This window comes from Ruditapes philippinarum, unplaced genomic scaffold, assembly GCF_026571515.1.
Source record: "Ruditapes philippinarum isolate M1 unplaced genomic scaffold, ASM2657151v2 ctg7195_1_1_1_1, whole genome shotgun sequence".
Lineage (NCBI taxonomy): Eukaryota > Metazoa > Mollusca > Bivalvia > Venerida > Veneridae > Ruditapes > Ruditapes philippinarum.
Window position 1 is genome coordinate 1 of NW_026867059.1, and position 21135 is coordinate 21135.

Sequence of the window (21135 nt, forward strand, 5' to 3'; positions counted from 1 at the left end):
CATTGTCAAGTTGAGCTGAATTGACTACATATTTCTGAGGATTGACAGTTTTAAAGGTGACTGGCCAACAATTGATACTGAAAAAAAATGTTTAGGCTCCTGAATTATAAAAAGACTTAACCCCACTCTTTTTATAATTTGAATGTTAAAGTTAATTTCTGAAGGATATTTGATATTATTTATGGGCCATGTGAATTATTTATCATTCATGTGAAGTGAGTTATAAAACTGAAAGGAATTCATAATAGCAAAATGTTAACTTATTTTGACTTTCACTTATTCAATCAAAATATACACTTGGATGCACATAATGTCACTTTAAGGTAAAATATTAACAATTCACCATCAATTTTCAATGTAAAACATGTAAAATAGGTCATGTTGCACCGGAAATAGGATAAATCTAACATAAACGTTTCATACATAATAAACATCATCAATTTACAAGACTATACAAGCTCTTATTTTAAACCACTCAAGTAGGTCAAATGATAAAAATGTAATATATAGTAGTGTTTGTGGTTTAAATCTGTAATAAAATTTCTGTGTAAAATATTTATCTTTATATGCAATTTCTTACACTTGATGTCAATTTTCACATGACATCAGATAAAAATCAACCTAGTTTACAATAAAAAGGAATGCTGCTTTAATTGCCATTAAAGGGAGATGACAATCTGTTTTTAAATATATAAAAATCAGACAGGCATAACATTTGATGTTGTATGTTATACAATTGTGAACAAAGTTTTCTATTCCCAGGGATGTCAAATTGAATATCACTCTAAAAAAGTCAAGTATCTACTTATTATCTAAATTGTTTAAACATAATTTTGAATAAGAAAATGTTGCTTATTAATAAATGCATGTCTCATGGCAGTTTATTTAAAAAAATATCAGTCTATCCATATTGATAATTTGTACCACATTATTTGTTTAATACATAAATATTTATACAAAATGTGACTATACAGGGACCATTTAGCTATACCTGCGCAGGTCCGTTTGGAACTTTCTGAGCCGTCTGATACACCTCGCGTTTTGCTTCAAGCTCCTCTTTTCTCTGATCCGGATGAGGATCGCACTGGGGTAGCGACGTATCTAAGTGTTCAATAAGATAATGATAATCTGGTCTAATCCACCGGAAGACCGGAAATATGTATATGTCATTCGTTTTTCTATTTTCAACAACAATTTTATCCACATACCAGTCGGCACCTAGTCCAGCATTGTCTCGCCAAAATTCCACCCGACAAACATGCCCATCAAAATTTTTTATTTTCAAATCTTTAATAGGAAAAACATCCAACTGACCACTTTCAAAATCATTACGAAAGAAATTATCTAAAACTAAATCATCAGTGTTATTCCCATTTTTATCATGCAGTTTAATCTTTACATTAGCATCTGTACCAGCATGCTTCTTATCTCCAGTCTTTACATAAATCACAAATTGTGCATTTTGCACACCTAAACAAGCACCCATTGTTTTATTTCAAATCCTGTCACTTAAATTTAACTCATTTAATCCATAATTCCAATAACTATGAAATATTTGTCAATTTTTTTTTAAACGTCAATAAATCAATCAAAATTCCGATAGGTAAAAGTTTAAGAGCATACACTGTAGTACACAATTCAAATACAGTTGACAAAATACAAAATGACATGCGCTTTTATCTTATCTAATATGTACAACAACAGTCCAGAGATCTCGATACTAACTCCGCCTATTCACTGTAATACTGTTTCCAATACTAATTTTGCGGACTTTATAGTAATAATGCGTTTATCATACTACCGTAAAAGTTCGTGTTTACGATAAAAGTCGGCGTCCTTTAGAAGTTTTGTCAACTTTAAAATCGCTAGACCATGACGCGTCACAGGTGTATTTATAGAGTAAATTTTACACACAGGGACTTGTATTTTAGTTAAATGAAATAGTATATTGAATTGAATTGTTGTCAAATAAAAACGAATTTATTTAAACGTAGGAATATAAATTTAGCGTGACTGTTCAAACGTACATTAAAAGGGACACTACTGTATATTAGTTAAGTCTGGTAATGTTATACGTTGTTTTTGTTTGTTTTGCGATATTAAAATGGGATTTCATTTTAGTTGAAACAAATGGAAATCCTCTGAATTCTCTTCTTTTAAAACTTTTAAGTTAATTGATCTTTAGTGCAATTTATATTTTGACATACACATGTATTAAATTAATATAGCATATTCGATGAAATTAAAGAAATGCAATTAGAAATATATAACAGTCAAATATATATAGATATATAAATATATCATATTTTATTTGATGTTTAATTATTTGCGTCATTAGTGTAGGTTAAAGTTTAAAAGTACGTATAAACTATAAATGCTGCAAAACTACTTAATAGATTGCTTTTCATTTAGCCATTTAAGCTATATCTTATTTAATCATGAACTCACGTCACCAACGGAACTTTCTCATAAAACAGAACAGAACAGAAGATTCTTCGCAATTTAATGGTTACGATAACTTTATAAATAGAAATAGAGTGAGGACAGCCTTTTTATATTTAAGCCAGGTTTTATATTTTAGTTTTATCATTTGTCATTATCAATTATTGATATATCACCATGTAATTGCCTATCTTTGGAAGTATATAGCTTATTATTGTCAACATGACAACAACAAAAAATGAGTATAATGTCACTATCAAACTTTATCATGCTATAAAAGTGTAAAATGTAATTTGACTAAGCGTCTAAATTTCAAATGCTCCATATGTATTATAAAACCTTTCTTGTTTACAAACAACTATAATATACGTAAATGATTTTTTTGTTCGATTTTCCGACGTTCAGTTGTTTTTGTTGTTGTTGTTTTGTTTTGTTTTTCTCCAATAAATTCTCTTGAAAAGAGCTATATTTTGTGAAACTTCAAAACGGTAACATTTCCCAATCCAAAATCATACTTAATCTTAAAATGCACGTGCAACTTTTGGTTCTGTTTTTTGACGCTGGCGGCGCAACGCGCACTTTCAGCCAATATCAAAGACCATGTCATCTCAGAGGCGCAATTTTGTTTTAACAAACAAACAAGCATAAATAAATAAAATAGATAAGTAAATAAATAAAATAAATTAAAGCTCATCGTTCTTTCCTGTAGTAGACCAACTCGCGTTATTTGTTTCTTTTATTATATATTGAATTATTTTAACTTACTTATTGTTTCATCTATCTTGAATTAATTTAAGTGTGAACATGACATAATGTGGGATAAATAGTAAAGAAGAATCTGCTATGGGAAAAAAACTGCGTCTTTAGTTAATGATATAATGTTATTTAGTAAATAATGTCCCATATATAGACTTGTAAATTAATAAATGGACAACTTATCTACTCTTAAAATCAAATTAACATTCATTGAGAAAGTTATGAATGAAAATACAACAAGGTAAAAAGTAGGACGAATATTTTTAAAATGGTAACCGCAAAGTATTTTATAACAAATAAAGTAGGATGAATTGATGGGTATTTGTCATAGTTGGGTACATCAGCAAATCTATAAATAGTAACATATTACTCGTGGGAGGAAATTGAAACATGCCCTTTTTAATTCATGTTGAATTGCCCGAACATCACGTTTTCTAAGTTTTATTGGCTGACTAGGCGGATACAAAAATTCCTATACGGAACACCTTAATAGATGTACAGCAGATACGGTTCAGTGACGCACCGTCCTTAATGTGGAAATAAAATCTGAAAACAAGTTTTATTATGGGAAGTCGTAAGCGATTCGATAAAAAAAAGACTCGTATTTGCGGGTGGCGAGAGGGAACCTTCTCGAAAATTAGTATTGTTGCCCGTTATATCTGGGAAGTAGTAATTTAACGTCTTCCCAGATTACATGGATAACTTCAATTTAGCAACGCAGTGATATAGTAAATTAAAATAATGGACCACGATATTTAGTATGTCTTTAGTCTAAAATTAATAAAAAAAGTGAATCCGTTAAATAACACAAGTTTTCTGCATATGTGAACCCAATATCACGATAAAAAAGAACACACGTGATGATCATGTAAGTTCATCATCATCATAATCATCATTATCATTATCATCGTCATCATTACACGTAATGGTAACATCGTCACGTTATAAATGCTTACAGATCTAGAGCACACATTTAATTTATAATTGATTTTCTCTTTTTTTCAGGGAAGTTAAATTACATATGTCGTCCTTAAAATCAGGTCAAAATCTGGGGGATATATAACCAGTTTCATATAACAATATATCTAGTAACATATGTCACTATATAGATTATAATCTATAACAGAGAGTAAATAAAAGTCTCTGTCTATAACAACTTGTTACGCAACCTGATACATACATTACAGAAACATATAAAATACGCTAGTTTGCATGTCGATCATTCTCTCATCCCCCCTGTATGTCAGCGTTAATTTGTACCTGTATCATCAAACAAAATATCTTAAACTAGTTGGTAATGTTACATCAACATTCTTCACCTTGCCCCGTGGCGGGAAAGCAAAGGCTGATCATTGTGAAGTCATTCTACTTTCAACAAAACTAATCTTTTCCCCCCTTTACACCTTTCATAGATCATTATCATGCCTTTCTGTCTTTATTTGATATTTTTATTGACTGTACTCATTTCACTTGAAATATATGTTTAGATACTAATATTTTTATTAAGAAAAACTCTTCCTTTTGCTTTAATTATTTGTATGAAAATTAAAAAGTAATACCATAAGACGAGGGTTCAAATTTGTCTACAAAGAATGTAATACCAGTATACACAACGGTTGATTAGAAATATGGTAATTGCTTGATATTAGAATAATATCATAAATACACTTAGTACTCCTTTCTAAGTCTGAATGAAATTTATGCTTCGTTCTCTAAGCTCACATTTCCAAGACTGAAACAGTTAAACTCCCAAAATTTGATGATGTGTGGTAAACTTTGCCTAAGCAAAGTTCCATATCCAGTCAATTTAGCAATATACATTGTAATTTTAGTTAACGCACTGTGCACGTATATGTATACGATTTAACTCTGACACATTTTCAACAGAAAGGTCCCAAACTATGATACAACATAAAATATCAAGAACAATGAAAATGGTCATTGTTTGGTGTGTTTTTTTCTTCACCCCTGGTCTGCAGATAAGCCTTTGCTTCCAGTATGATCAATACTGCTGGTAGCTAAATTTTAATATTTTAATATTGAAATCCCTTGCAATTTGTATTGACTGTTCTAAATTCAAAATTTGGGCAAATCCATTACACATTCAGCAGTTAAATGGTTAATTAAAACCATGTCTGGATAGGTCAGTGAATGTATGCTGTTTTATATATTCTATGGTAAATCTAGTCGTGTATAAAACAGATTTAAGCTTTACTAGATCACAGAACACTTTTTGACTACTAGTGTTTAATTATGAAGATGAAATGAAAGATGGGTTACTTTCTGTTTGCATGTAAGAAACAAACCAGATGCCCTGAAGAATCGTTATTAGATGTATCACAGGTGGTAGCTAAAATGAGGCTGTGTACAATCTTCGGATTATTTCCCACCCCATCCCCATCGACCGTTCGTTTTCATGTATAACATGAACAAATTGTTAAAAATCAGCAGTAAAAACACTAAATTTCTTTGTCATTGTGACCCTTCTAAAATGCGTTACTTCTGCATACCTTGCACATCAAACTACCATGGCAACCGTATAATAATGAACAACCATCATGGTTCGGAGCTCTATGTGCAATATTTACCGTTTAAATTGCCGTGAATTATTATTGAGCCGCGTCACGACAAAACAAACATAGTGCGTTTGCGACCAGCATGGATTCAGACCAGCCTGCGCATTCGCGCAGTCTGATCAGGATCCATGCTGTTCGCTTACAAACCCTATAACAAGTAGAGAAACTGATAGCGAACAGCATGGATCCTGATCAGACTACGCGGATGCGCAGGCTGGTCTGGATCCATGCTGGTCGCAAACCCATTATGTTGGTTTTGTCATGGCGCGGCTCATACATCTTGAATTATCTCCAATCATACCTGACTAGGTGCTCCTTCAAAATGGGGCCCAAGTTCATACTTTTGTCTTTTGTCCTCTAATTCCATCTTTCTTTGGTCTGTGTACGGTTCTGTTTGCGGTAAATTGGTATCATAGTTAACAATCTTATATTTCGTACCGGCTTTTATCCATCTAAACAGAGGGAACTCGTATAACTCCTTTGCAGACGTCATTTTTGTAACCTTGATGTAGTCAACGTACCAGTCATCAAGGATACCGGCGTCGTCCCGCCAAAATTCTATGAAATCGACAGACGACAAATTTTTCTGGCGCTTGAAATCAAAATTGTCCAGTTGACCAGTTTCAAGATCATTTCTAAACATGCAATCCAGGAGTTTTTCTTCCGTAGAATCACCATTGTTGCAGTGCAGTTTTATGTAAACGTTAGCGTCAGTTCCGCTGAAAAGTCTATCTCCAGTTTTTACGTCAATACTATATGTGACGTCACCCATATTCGCGTGATAAACAGACGTAACCGTGAATGACACTATATTATTATAAGCTTGTGTAAATTTCCAAGTTACTACACTTCTATAACTTATACAAATTTTATATTGTACACACTAATATATACATGTATTTCAAAATATCTTTTGTTTAATTCATAAAATTTCCTTTCTCGAGTTTTGTTTAAAGTACGTTGTTTCTGCTAACGTACTTATTTATTAAAGGTTTAAAGTCCGGGTAAAACTTTATATGTCTCACTTCAAATTTCTTTCAGCCAATTAAAAATCAACATCCGTTTTGTACGATGGAACACGCGCGTATATTAGATAACATGCTATTTTATCTTATAAACCTTATTAGCATGTTTTGAAATATTCTTGATAAGATAGCTTTACAATAAAACCGTTCTTAAATACGACACGACATTACTCAGTTATTACAATTCACATATGATACATAGCACTAGAACAATCTCGATTTCTCGAGTGCCAAATTTGAGTGCCAAAATTATTTTTTCATTATATACATTTCACTTCTCAAAAAATCTCCTTTTTTCTGTAATTAATTGTATAGATGTATTATAGCAGCTATCGAAACAGCTTCGTCTGACATCAATTCCTACTAAACGAGGATAATTAAATAAAACACACACTCGTGAAAATCGAAAGTAAAACACATCATTGGAATTATAAGTCCATTAAATAACAGTGGCAACTTTCGTGTGTATATTAATTAGAGAAACGGAGGATTAATATTATCCTTGACGCGTGAAAATGTTCAATATCAATAGTAATACCTGCAGAATTATAGCAAATTCTTTCGATATTAATAACACGTTTACCGTCAGGTTTCAAGAGTATGTTTCCATAAAACAGACTTATGTGATATCAAACTTTTTCCTGCATAGGTCAATGAAATATCATGCTTCATTACCAATGCAGCTGTTTGTTTCATTTTTTTAGAAGCGTCTGTTTATTATGTATTGAAAAGAAATGCTGGCTGGAAAACAACTGTTTGAATATCTTCAACTACTAACTATTTTTGTAACTTAAAAGTGCAATTATGCACATTTTAAGATGGTTTGGTCATGATGGTATGATTTTTTGCTTTTTTAAACGGTATGATGTAATCTTTTTTATATCAAAGATATTTGATATGATATCCTTAAAATAAAGGTATGAACTCATACCAATAGATCCCAGTATTATAAAAGGATGAGATTAAAAGAAATTTAAGGTAAAAGTTGCCATAATATTCTGTAACTACATAAAAACCACTTTAGTGCCTGGACAAGACACAGAGATGTTCGTCTAACCGCTATTTTCCTACTGGAATTGCTTACTTGCAGAGGGTTTCAAAAGTGAGTATGTGCATTTTCAGCTGCAGTTTAGTTTACAATAATTTCAATAAATCAAGCATGCATAAAATTATCGTAAACTAATTAAACACGTGTTTAGTCTAATTTAATTTCAATTTAAACAAGGCTATTAACGAATGACAGGTTCTTGAGCTAATCAGGTCTTTTTTCTCTAGTTGGTTACTTCTGGAAATTCCTGTAGATGTTGCGGAAAAATATTTATAGCATATTTGTTTGCCGGTAGTTTTGAAACTAATTAATGGGCATATTTCTACAAAATAACCCAAGAAATTCCGATAGTGCATAAATGACACGTTCCAATAATAACCAGAAACCAATTTACAGTAACATCCAAATGAAGTATAATAACACTCGTGTTATTTTACAGTAACATCCCGATGGCATGTATCATTTAACAATAAAACCTTTACCCTATTATTATATTAACCATGGAATTGCTATGCAATAAAGTAGCGATATTCAGGAAAAGTTACCCAAAAATCGTTCCGACAGGTATAGATCCTTACTCTTTTATTGGAATAAAAACAGATTTAAACACAAACATTGACATGTATTCTTTTGTTTACAAAAACATTATAAGCTGTGCTGAATTGCACTTATCTGATCATTTGATTTAGACAGATTAGGGTCTTTTATATAGAGAGAGATATATCAATAGTAAGTGTTGAGATTTGTTACATTTCAAACGTTATTATATGAAATGCGTTGTTAGTGTGTGTCCAACATTACATGTATAAGCCTAAAGTCATTTAAATAATGTTAATGACTTCACAGATAAAATCAGATTTTACCAATTTGATGGCAACGAAAATATGACACTGAACATGTAACTCGAGTTTTGTTAAAATACGAACCGCGGTATACGGTTATATTTATATTGACAATTACTCCTACTTTTTATTTAAAATGTAAATCAGACAAGAAATAAACCTGAATTGAAAGTTAAAGCTCGACATTGCAAAATGTTGATTTTAAATGGCATTTGGTATTTACCATTATTGCAAATAAACATTCTGATATGAGCTGAAGGTTATTTTCTTTTCGGAACTTGGCCTTTAAGAGAGGTACTACAGTATAATTTAATTACCTGCGCCGGACCACCTGTAATCTTCTGGCATACAATATAACTGTCTCGTTTTCGTTTAAGTTCATTCCATCTTTGTTCAGCTTCCGGGTCTTGCTGAGGTAAAGAAGTGTCATTTACCCGGAATATCAAATGTGTTTTTGCAGGAATCCATCTAAATACCGGAAAAGAATATTCCGTATCTTTATCTTTTCGACGGACTTTAACATAGTCTAAATACCAAGCACTTCCAAGTCCAAAATTATCTCTCCATAATTCCAATTTTTCAATATTTCTGATTTTAAATTGTTTTTTCACAGTAAAATTGTCAATTTGACTTCGTTCAAAGTCATTTTTCAGTATATTCCGCAGTTTCATTTTATCAGTTTTCCGTCCTCCATCACCATGCAATATGACCTTAACATTAGCATCAGTGCCCGCGTTCTTACGGTCCCCGGTCCGTACTGTGAACACGTAATCCACGGGGTCCATTTTGTTTTGTTAAGATGTAACTACTGGCTGACCTTTTTGTGTTTGTATAGTGAATTTATGATGAATCAATGGTACACCTTCCTAGGTATTTATTTCGTGACACTTTTAAAAATTTGACCACTTGATTTATAAGGTAACGATGTCTAGTTAAAACCCACTTATCACTTCGTAGCCTTTGATATTGCTATAACGGCCCCTGGTCACATCACGTCCATTAAGAACACCGAATTATTGTTGCTAGGGTACGTACATTGTCCATTTTAAATCTATGAATTCCAAAGAATATACCTATTAAAATTTAGGATATTTCACACAAATTTTTATGACCTTACAAACATATTTTTATTGACGACAAACAAATATTTCTTTACCCCTAAGTTTGCTATGATAACAACTATGTCAATATGTTAAGCATAATCCAACAATACAATAATTTTAAAATATATCGTCCTTTAGACGTTAATATCCTATATTTACTAAAATACACCACGGATTTACAAGAATATACACGTTTTTTATTGACGATTTCTTTTCATTAAATCTAAAGTAAATATGCACTTGTCATACTCTGTATTTCATAAATAGTAGTACGGTTGAAGAACGTAAAATGTAAATACCAGTGCATTATTAAGGAAATTTGAAACCACCTTCCATTGTGTTGAGTTCACATCTTTGAAGGGAATTTTTATTTATATTATTACCAACAAACGGACCATATATTCACTGAAGTGGAAAATATATACATAGTTATTACCATTTTTAATTCATCTTCTTGTCATTGAAATAACTATACTTTTACTGCCGGTGTTATATTATATATACACAGCAACCTAAAAAAAATATTCAAAGGCCTAAAGCTAATAACTTTCATTCAAGCCTAGTACATGTAGTATATAGTTATATATTCAAAAAATTAGTCTGCGTATCGCGAGAAAATAGAAGGAGAGAAAAATAAAAAACAAACACAAACATATTAGTATTAAACAATGACTAATTTTTCTGCAGTTGGAAATTCTAAATTAGTAATTGTATTATTAAATATTGTATTTTTTGTGTATATATATCATATGACATACAGGTCATATAATCAGAGAAACTTGAAAACGTTAGTCACGCTTTATGTTAAAATACTATTAGAAAAATTTCATAATATTTTATCTTTTTATACTATTCACGTGCAAACACTTTATTATTCCTGCAAGGTTCGCGAAAATTTTGCTTTTTTTATTAAGAAAAAAAAAACACACAAAAAAACAAAACAACCTTTAATGCTTATCTCGAGGCAACTACAGTAAGTATGCTAAAGTGAATTCTTGAAGCGGTACTTTTGGGTTAATAGTATGACATTAACATAAATTCTATAATAGGGTTATGGCATCTAATTTCTCGAGTGATCAATCGAGCGGAGCTCACTGAATGATACTCAATTTTCATTTAACAGGAAGCTTCAATCGGATTGTCCTCGGCATTTATCTATTATAACCGTATCCGAAGACTGACGGAAGGGGTCGAAAAGTTGCGATTGCTAAAGCTTGTGCTGGGGGTGCGATGTGGAGGTCAATGTAGAGGAAGAGTTGCGCCTAAAAAAGCCCAATCAAACTGAGCCTGCAAAATTTTGAATTTTGCCGTTGGTGGGCGTTCTTTAAGTTTTCACTTTTACCAATTTAATTGATTAAATTGTTCAACTTATTGCAAACTTATTGATAATCGTATTACAGATGAGCTCTGACTTATGCGTTTATCTTGGCTATAAGTTTCATGTAAACAAAAAAACAGATAGCCATACTATCTAATGTAAGCATGTTACTTACATAAATTAGCATAATAGATTATTTAAATAAGCGGGACGACCATAAGGTAATGTAAAGGCAAAAGCCTATTCGTGACAAGGACATTGTCTAAACGTAGATTAGTGGAAAATGAAATGAGCCGCGTCACGACAAAACCAACATTATGGGTTTGCGACCAGCATGGATCCAGACCAGCCTGCACATTCGCGCAGTCTGACCAGGATCCAAGCTGTTTGCTTACCAACCCTGTTACAAGTAGAGAAACTGATAGCGAACAGCATGGATATATTTATGGTACATGTATGCGTTATTTCATGTAATACTAGTATTTCAATAAGAAATCACGTCATTTTATGCTGACATTTATTTGATTGCAATGCATATCCTGGTTAGTCAACAAACAATGAAACAAATACAATAATATGGAAAATATCTGACTGATATACTAGTAATTGAATATCCAATCGAAAGTGAATTATATTGTTTTTACAGGAAATTTTAAATATCCTGACAATTAATTTTACATTGTTACTTGAATTATACAAGTGTTGCATAATGAAACTACTATAATTCAGATTACACGATGCAGCTTGAATTGTTTAAAGCTGCATGCAGATGAGCCAAAATATTTCAAGAAAATCAAACTTGCGGAAAATGTACTTAGATTTTATGAAAATTAAAAGGATTCAAGTAATAATTTAATGTTAGGTGCAATTAATGCCTGATACAGAAGTATTTACGAGTATTTCAATATTTCCACTATGAGCGCAGTATATAAGGACTATTTGTGCATATTTTAACCTCTTTGTTTTGGGTAATTTACGTGGATTGTTAACGCCGTTCATGCAGCTTTAAGATTCTTGGTCATATAACAATATATTTAACAAAATAACCTTATTCATATAAGTTATATTATTTCATTCATCAACAATTATCGAGTTTTTTTTATATGCCATCCGGGTTTTCCGGTGTTGCGAAAACTGGTTGTAGGAAAATTTACGGAAATGAAACTGGCAACTATAAATTAAATATAATGTAACTTGTAGGGTTATATTAACAATGATGATTTTCTGTTTCAAAGATTATCGTGACGTTCATACAAGTAAAATCAATATAGACGACTATTGTACATATATAGAAAAGCTCTACGGAGGTAAAAAAACCAACAAAATAAAACCTGAATTTCTTTTACAGATCAAGACTTAGTTGTGCACTTAAAATGAAAAAAAAATCTGCAGAAAGATAATGAAGAAATATACTCAGAGTAGAATTGAAAATCTTTTTTTTGCGCGCGATTTTTAGCCGGTTTTGAGTGAAAAAACGTTGCAACGCTTTTCATTTCTTGTCATTTTGCACAATAAAAGTAAATATTGTAGGAAAACGGAGCGAGGGAATGATCTGATATTTTCACACAAGTTATTAGTTCAGACTTTCATGATTCTCAAATGTACAAATGTGTACGAGTTTTAAGTGGCGAGACAACCTTAAATGTACATCTATGCAATGTAGCCTATATTTAAGCCTTACGAACACTTGGTTAGCGTCTTTATTAGACAATATATATGTAGCTATTATGTTACTTATATTTGACCTTATTTTTCTCAGTTTGGTTTCATGATTTAAGTCCATTTTACGACCATCTATATCCGATACGGAAAAAAGACCCTTCAAACTGTTACTATATTTATACGATAATCGCTTTTGAACATGGTCCTTCAAAAGAAATAATGTGATCAACACGATATTAGGTGGAAACAAGAATTTAACACCGTTTATTTCTATTTTAGACCAAAGTAAAACACCCCTTTGACACAAAAGATGAAATACGTCTATTTCTGGACATAAACAAGCGTGTATGGAAACATAATTATGTCATAAAGAAATCTCTCTGTTGAAATACGAAACGCAGGAAAGTTACCAGACAGTTTTGAAGTCATATTTTAGGCTTAAGCCAATTTAAGAAAGAACTAATAATAATAATAATAATAATAATAATAATAATAATAATAATAATAATAATTATAATAATAATTATAATAATTATAATAACAATTACGAATAGAATCTTCAAAGCAGGCATAAACAGTAGTGTATTTGCACCAGGTAAATATTCTATATAACAAAAAGTCACTTTGTGCCTGACATTCTGGTCAGATACGATTTTTGAGTTCCCATTTGTCCGGAAATAATGATTCCGCCGGATAAAACAATGTATACTTTCACTTTACTATGAAATTTGGACCGGCATTTTTTGTTAAAATTACAAGTTGATGGTTTTATATTAAATTTTAGAATTTGTCTCCTTTTCTTTGAATTTCCATACGTCATATCAACAACAACCAGTGAATGTACGATCTTTCCGGAAACGGAAGTATACTTCATAACATAACATTGAACCGGATATGACTATTTTCGGGCACGGAAGATATTCATCTAATGATGAAGTGTAGACGGAACAAAAAGCTCCCACAAAAAGCTCCTGTGGTCAGTAAGTGAACTAATGTAAACATGTACATGTAAACGGATAAGCATAAAAAATTGATTTAACGTCAAGACATAAACTTATACATCCTTTGTTTAAACAATAGAAAGTATGTTTATCAATATACACTGAATTAGCCAATTGATTTGTAAACATTGTAATAAGCTCATTGTTAATCATTATTAATTAATTAACAGTACAACTCATATGAAATTCATATGATATTGTCTGATAAGTGGGTTATGCGCGGGGAAAATTCCATGTATCATCATCGAACAGTCTGTACTTCACATTGGAATTGATTTTATTCAATGTAAAAACACATCTTGTTTAACTTGTCTTCATAAATGTAACAATATTTCAGTTTATTTATTAACAATATATAGGTTTTATATAAATTACAAATGATAAGTGAAAAGGCTACGCTTTATTCGTATTTTTAATACTTAAGTACCGGCACTCATGATTCTCAAGAAAAATTTCATTCATAATTTTTTTGTTATTTATTGCAACAACATATGCGTTTTAAATTTGAGAATGTCTTGCGAGGCGAGTATGATAAATTTGGAAAAACCTAATAAACCTTTTATAAAAACACTGTTTACCAAATGATGACATTAATTTGTAAATGCTCGACCTTTTCCGTGAAATTTCGGATATGTACGGTAGCATAAATGGGACATCAGATATATTTTATCTATCAAAAGCGCACGCGATAGCTTCAACGACAACTACTATCGTGCGCACGTGGCAGAAAAAAATATTTCTGATGGCCCCATTATGCCACCGTAGTACGGAAACAAATTCGCTGTAATTCATCTCACTGTCATCTCATTTATAGTAAGTATCGAAATGAAATATGTAATTGTATATGGAAATTAATATAATGTTGTATCATAGTTTGGGGGCATTTCTGTTGAAAATGTGTCAGGGTTAAATCGTATACATATACATGCACAGTGCGTTAACTGGAGAGCAGGTATTAATTACCTGCACTTCAGAGCATGCCCATTGATTGGCTCATTTTTGTTGGGGTTTACTTATTGTCACTGCAGAGAAAGGAAACGCGGTAGAAATATCATATTCAGATGCTCGTTCATTGGTTACTTTTTCTGGGGTTTCATATTGTGGCAACAGGGAACGTGTTTTTATGTTTGACTATGATACAAAAGAGAAAGAACATCAAAACACTCGGCAATCGGATTAATACTCGTAGTACGCCCCCTCGTACAAATCGGATAGCCTCGTGTTTCGATGCTCTGTCTATTACTTATATAGTTATGTTTCACAACTCCGTTTGTGTGTTTACTCTATTACATACAACAGGTGTCTTATTTTGTTTTTTTATAACACAGGTGTGCATGTAATACAAGATAATACGAGGAAATAGGTTCTTCATGTATGTAGTGTTATTTTTAAGCTCCATATTTCCAATAGTTCAACAGGGAAACATGCATTAACCTCTGTTATAGGTAACTAGACCACAGAAATATCAATACAGACGTAGGGGGTATTCTGTGAAATCGTAAGAATATTAGCCAATGAACTTATAATGTAGCTCGAAAATATTTTATTTCTGATATTTCCAGAATTAATGCATGTTCAGCTCTGGCGTATATATGCTAAAAATAAAGCGCACACGCAAAAAAAATCCCGATGTAACTATGGAAGAAACACTTCACAACATGGTCACTTTAGGAAAACGCTGTTTATCGTATGCATTAGTATTGAAGACCAAATGCATAGAAGAGATAGTTTGTATCAAGATGGGCTATTCGTTTCAGACAGATAAAGAAATGAGTAAAATGTGCTGAAAGGATCGCATTTTCAAAATAACTTCCTGTTTAATCATTCGAAACTAAAATCGTTTGAAATGCGAATATAATGTCACAGCTTTACCTGGGCAGGGCCATCCGGAACCTTTTGCGCAACTTCGTATTTCTTTCGCTTCTTCTGCATCTCCTTCCATCTTTGCTCAGCCATAGGATCCTGCTGGGGTAACATTGTGTCGTGCAGACGAAAGAAATGATGTACGTCTGCTTTCACCCATCTGTAAATTGGGAAACTATATTCTGTGTCAGAGCCCTTTTTCTTGATAATTATATAGTCACAGTACCAGCGGCTTCCAAATCCAAAGTTGTCTCGCCATAACTCGATTTTCTCAATAGTTTCGAGTTCGGCTTGTTTTTGAATCACAAACTCGTCAATATGTCCGCATTCAAAATCATTTTTGAAAACATTATGCAGACGAATTTTGTCCGTCTTGTTCCCGCGGTTGTCATGGAATATAATCCGTATGTTGGCATCGGTGCCGGCCCTTTTCCGGTCCCCTGTTCTAACATGCACAATGTAGTCCGTTTTCTTATTCACTGTTGTCTCAGCCATTCCTTACAATCTCACAGAAATACAATCGATATGTTTATGAAGAAAAGAAAGATGAGATTCTCAAGAAAAACTAACCACAGATAAAATTTATATTGTCACTCGAACTGTATAACATAAAACTAAACAATGTCTTTATATTAACGGACAAAAAATCGTCTGCAGTTTGCAATTTAAATCCTTTGTAAACTTCTACACTAACGTACAATCCAACCTTTATGAACTCACTTTTTACAATGCTTCTGAAGTTTGATTTAACAGTCTCCCGGATAAATGGATAAATAATTTCTTAAGTTACCAGTTTTGTTTTCAGTTAAACAATGCAATGTTTTAAGTCCGTCAACGTGTGCTACATTTGTAAAGTATAACTCCGGGTATTGTTTTAATCTCGACAAATCAGCCCGTCCACTTTAAACCATCACATCTCAAGCATGTCCGCGTTATTTCGTGTTGTATACCTTACTTTAACACTTCAGAGCCAGCACTTTTGCGCACATACAACTATTCAATGTACTAATTGCTAGCAATTTATTAATAACACGGCTCAGAAAGTCCATTTGCCACTAATCACATATATATTTATATACATATAATTTCATAATTGTAACATGTTTGATGTTTCTGAACTGAACACTGTTGATTGCCAGTTATTTGCGAGTTGATTTTTTTTCCGCAAAACATATATCCTCAGGGTGAAACCTTAACACGTCACAAAAATGTTTCTAGTTGTTCTTTTCACCGACCTCCTTGTAACCTGATCTTTCTTCAAATATGCATATTATGCAAATCAAAATTTGTTACATTAGATATTTTATATACACAAGTCATATATAAATGACAGTAAGATGCAGATAGTATTTATTGAGATGACAAAGTGGTCACGTATCCTATTTCCTATATAAGTGTTGTTTCAAGTACTTTTATAACATTTCTTACATTCCGGAACACACGAACGTATCATCTCACCATTCATAAAACCCATCATAATCTTGATAAACTTTTTTTCTGAGAAAAAAACCATACACATTTCTAGTACCTACTCTACTCTGTTACTGTAAACCATAGCACCTAAAGGCCTCAACAGACGGTAGGATTTAGTTGTACAGCACTAATTAGAGATAAGATGTACAATTTTCAAAGCTATACAACACTTGCATTCAGACGGTAATTCTATACTGTAAGAATCTTCTGAGGTTTCCCCTGAAAAGGATCCCTTTACATTGATTCTTTACATACTTTTCTAACTTAATACTTTTTTTCGCCATGAGTAATGATTGAAACACATCCATTAAAAAATATATATTTTTTTTTTTAATGTGAAGCCTGACCGAGACTCAAACCTGGGACCCTCGGAATACCGTACTGTGGCTCTACTGACTAAGCTATGTGGCCGCCTACAAATTACCTCCCCTCCCCAAGTTCATGTAATTAGAGAACAATTCAATACCGTGACATAATCATTTTCGGAATAATTTGGGATTCGAACACAACACAACTTTGGGTCTCCTGAAGAGTTTTTCAACATCATTTTTACCCCATCTTACTACTTTGTTTACCTTTTAGCCCTAATTGTTCTGGAATTTCATTCATTACATCCATTATCAGGAGATAATTTGCTTATCTGTTACTTGTCATTGTGGGAGGTCTGTAAAAATCGGTACGACAAGATTTTCAAAATAGAACATGTCCTATCCCTTACATCTCGACATAAGGTTTCCAAAATCAAGAAATAGTAGCCTTCACACATTAAGATTTGCCTGTACATCTTAGTTTTAATTGGTGCTGTACTTCAAAATCCTACCGTCTGTTGAGGCCTTTAGTAACCTCCGCACTCACTTACTCACTTCATAACAAGATGATGGCTTGTAAGTTAATCATGTATACAAAAATAAATATGTCAGGTTATCAAAAAAAGCCTTCTTGTTTATTTATCCGGAAGTATTTACAGCAGACGATTGAAGAACATCACACCTAGGTAATAAAGTGGAGTTTCAGAAAATATTTAGAAGATTGCTATGGCATGATAAAACAATAGTTGTCTGTGAATATTATCCTCTAATTACAACACGTTTTTTTTTATCGAATCAAGCAATAATAGGAGTGTACTCTGGATCATTACAAAACAGAACATGTTTGATTACATTTAAGCTGTACAATTTCAACCGTGTTGCAAAATCAAAGTGGTATTCATCTTCAATTTCGTTTGAATTACATATCTGACTTTCTATCGTTTTGGATATTTGTGAATCTTACACTATGAGTTGAAATACGTATTTACATCATAGGTATGCTAAGGTTTTGTGAAGTGAATTGATATAAGATCATTTGCTTTTTAATTTACTTTTAATTAGTCTTCATTGACGCGATTATGTTCTCTGTAAATATTTAACATTTCATTATTAGTTCAGAAGAACATATCTCTGTTTCAAAAAATAATATACTGATTTTTAATTTGTTAGCAATAACAATATTATTTTCATATTATACGTGACCTCATTTGCAATTCTTTTGATGTGACTGCTATCTGCAGGTGAACGTTTTAAGTTATAACTATTTAGGTATCAAATAAATAACTAAATAAAAATGAAACTGTATTAGAGATGAAAATTAAATTGTCGGAAAAAAAGAAACATTTTCAAAGCATTTCAATTATTACGCATGCTTTTCATTAATTCACATTTAGACAATTGTTTACACAATTTTAAATGATCAATAATTCACATCAAAATTTTGATAATTATATTTATTTATAATGAGTGGTAATTTTACAAGAAACTTAATTTCTTCTTTGACAAGCAAACATTTATTTTTAAGACAAATTTATAAAATGTTTAATAAAACAGATTTCTTATCTCCAAGTTGACTACGATTTACACTATCACCCTACATTCCTTTGTCAAGATTATAACTCTCAATGTTAATGTATGTATTTGGGTTAGAATCCTTGATGATCTCCTTTTTAAGAAATCAGATATTTAATGTTCATATTATTCAAAACAGATAACGCCAAGAAAGTAATAGCTATAAAGTATTCAAATTATTACAGGTTAAAACAATATATAAACCCATAGGCAACAGACAAGGGTTATATAACATACAGCCCATCAATACACGGTCATATAGCCCGTATACCAGAATACCAGACGATTTTATTATGCTTAATAGCTTTCTTCGATCAAAATAAAAATAAAATATATATAATTGAAAACATTGTAGCAACTGTTAATGTCGTCCTATAACCATTAGCCTGCCACTGGCAACTGAATATACATACCCATGTCACCAGTGCAGACCAAGATCAGCTGGCACATCCATGTCGTGCCGGCTGATCTTGGTCTGCACTGGACGTTGTTCAGAACAGAACAGAACAGAACAGTTTATTATACACATGTACCATAAGTCGACAATCATCATACATATAGATAAATAAATTGAACCTATAATAAAATGTCACAACGGTAAAATCAGCACATATCACAAATTCATATTTTGAGAGGATGAACTGTATTTAATTACATTAGTATAAGTAATTCTATAAGTTCTATAAGTACAAGTTTAATATAATAAGCTAGGGTTTTCAGAATAATCTTTATTTTTGTATTTAACACGATAATAACGTTTAATATATATTTTGTCTATACTTATATTATTACAATGAAGAATAATAGAAATAACTTCAGTAGAATTTCAAATATTTGCATTGTAAAGACGTTTCGTCAGTACCAACAATACATATAATATAAAATGGAAACTATAAATTTAATGTGAGTTCGACAGAAAAGAAAACTTCCTGTAACTTGAACCAATTTATCATCTTGTTCAGATGTTTATGCTGTACATTAAGAAAGTATTTCAATGAAATTCTCAGAACCATAAATTTCTGCCGCTTTTAAGAATTTACCCAGGTAAGGAAATAAAGTACAACTCCATCCGTCTTATTTGACATGAGAAAAAATTAAGTTCCGTATCTTGCATCAAAATGACTGATAAATTTGTTTTGTTAAGATTTGGGTTATATAGCGGTGTGACAAGCTTGAAGTGTTTAACATGGACTTGAGTGTTTCTAAATTCCAATGAATATTATTACCTTATAGAATAGCCAGCTGATAAATACGTCCAATTTTGAGATAGCTAGATAACAAGCGTATCCGGCAACACTTTCTCATTTTTTGTCCTTCTTCTTTTTGAAGAATTTCTTAAAGGTATACTATAAGTATTAGAAAAATGATTGATAACTGCTGAACAGTCTCTATGTAAATATTAAATTGACATTTTTTGACTTCACACACAGTAGATATATCATGTTTCAAATTCTAAACATTACAGCTGGTCCACACAATGAATATATATATTTGACCTGTAATAGGGAGCTCAGCTTCCCATACATAGTTTATCTATTCATTTATTCAATTTAGACAAATTCAGTAAGACCTTATAGATTTAAATAAATTTCTGTGAGTAAAATATTTCAATAAGGATGAGAGAGCATAGAAGATCTTTAAAAAAGTATCCGGGTTATATTCAAATATATATGACTCCAAACACATTTGAAACTTTAAAAAGATACTCAGCCGAAGTCAAACGTGTTATCTTGCATAGGATAAGTTACTACTAACCATGCTAACCGCAAACAGAACATTTTAATCGTCCTCAATAATTTTATTTCAGTTCATTTTACCCGCAATGTTTTTCCCCATTAATTGTTATCTTAGATTTAAACAATATTACTTACATTATTTGATTTTAATCAAAATGGAATTTGATTTGAATAGAAATTTAATATAAAACAAAGATTTAGTAGATACTGTACACTAATTCCACGGAGAATTTTGCAACTGTAAATTAGTCGAAAAGATCGTTTCAACTGTGTTATGCCCGGTTCGAAAAGAGAATATTATGACTAGAACAGCTTAGAAGAGAAACCCAACCGAACGCAAAAGTACCAAAAAGGCGATCTGTCATATTTAATTTCATATATTTATTGAAAAGCTGTTAGAAACATCTAGA

General features: G+C 31.8%; 4 protein-coding genes across 4 annotated transcripts; all 4 read right to left on the minus strand.

Annotated features, from left to right (window-relative positions):
• Window positions 1–1001: 1001 nt before the first annotated feature.
• LOC132734680 (allene oxide synthase-lipoxygenase protein-like) lies at window positions 1002–1925 on the minus strand (the record flags this gene model as incomplete). Its single annotated transcript, XM_060721469.1, is given in 1 exon segment — window positions 1002–1925. A coding segment is annotated over 1 exon segment (485 nt), but the record flags the coding sequence as incomplete, so codon positions are not given.
• Window positions 1926–6069: 4144 nt separating this feature from the next.
• On the minus strand, window positions 6070–6546 carry LOC132734683 (polyunsaturated fatty acid 5-lipoxygenase-like). The gene has a single exon (XM_060721472.1). The coding sequence runs from the start codon at window positions 6544–6546 to the stop codon at window positions 6070–6072; it is 477 nt and encodes a 158-aa protein (XP_060577455.1).
• A 1788-nt stretch (window positions 6547–8334) lies between these two features.
• LOC132734682 (allene oxide synthase-lipoxygenase protein-like) lies at window positions 8335–10062 on the minus strand. The gene has a single exon (XM_060721471.1). The coding sequence runs from the start codon at window positions 9472–9474 to the stop codon at window positions 8950–8952; it is 525 nt and encodes a 174-aa protein (XP_060577454.1). The 5' UTR covers window positions 9475–10062; the 3' UTR covers window positions 8335–8949.
• Window positions 10063–15633: 5571 nt separating this feature from the next.
• LOC132734684 (allene oxide synthase-lipoxygenase protein-like) lies at window positions 15634–16131 on the minus strand. Its single transcript, XM_060721473.1, has one exon. The coding sequence runs from the start codon at window positions 16129–16131 to the stop codon at window positions 15634–15636; it is 498 nt and encodes a 165-aa protein (XP_060577456.1).
• Window positions 16132–21135: the final 5004 nt, after the last annotated feature.

Bases quoted from the DNA above. Each gene is read 5' to 3' on its own strand.
- LOC132734684 (XM_060721473.1), bottom strand. From the start codon at position 16,131: ATGGCTGAGACAACAGTGAATAAGAAAACGGACTACATTGTGCATGTT.
- LOC132734682 (XM_060721471.1), bottom strand. From the start codon at position 9,474: ATGGACCCCGTGGATTACGTGTTCACAGTACGGACCGGGGACCGTAAG.
- LOC132734683 (XM_060721472.1), bottom strand. From the start codon at position 6,546: ATGGGTGACGTCACATATAGTATTGACGTAAAAACTGGAGATAGACTT.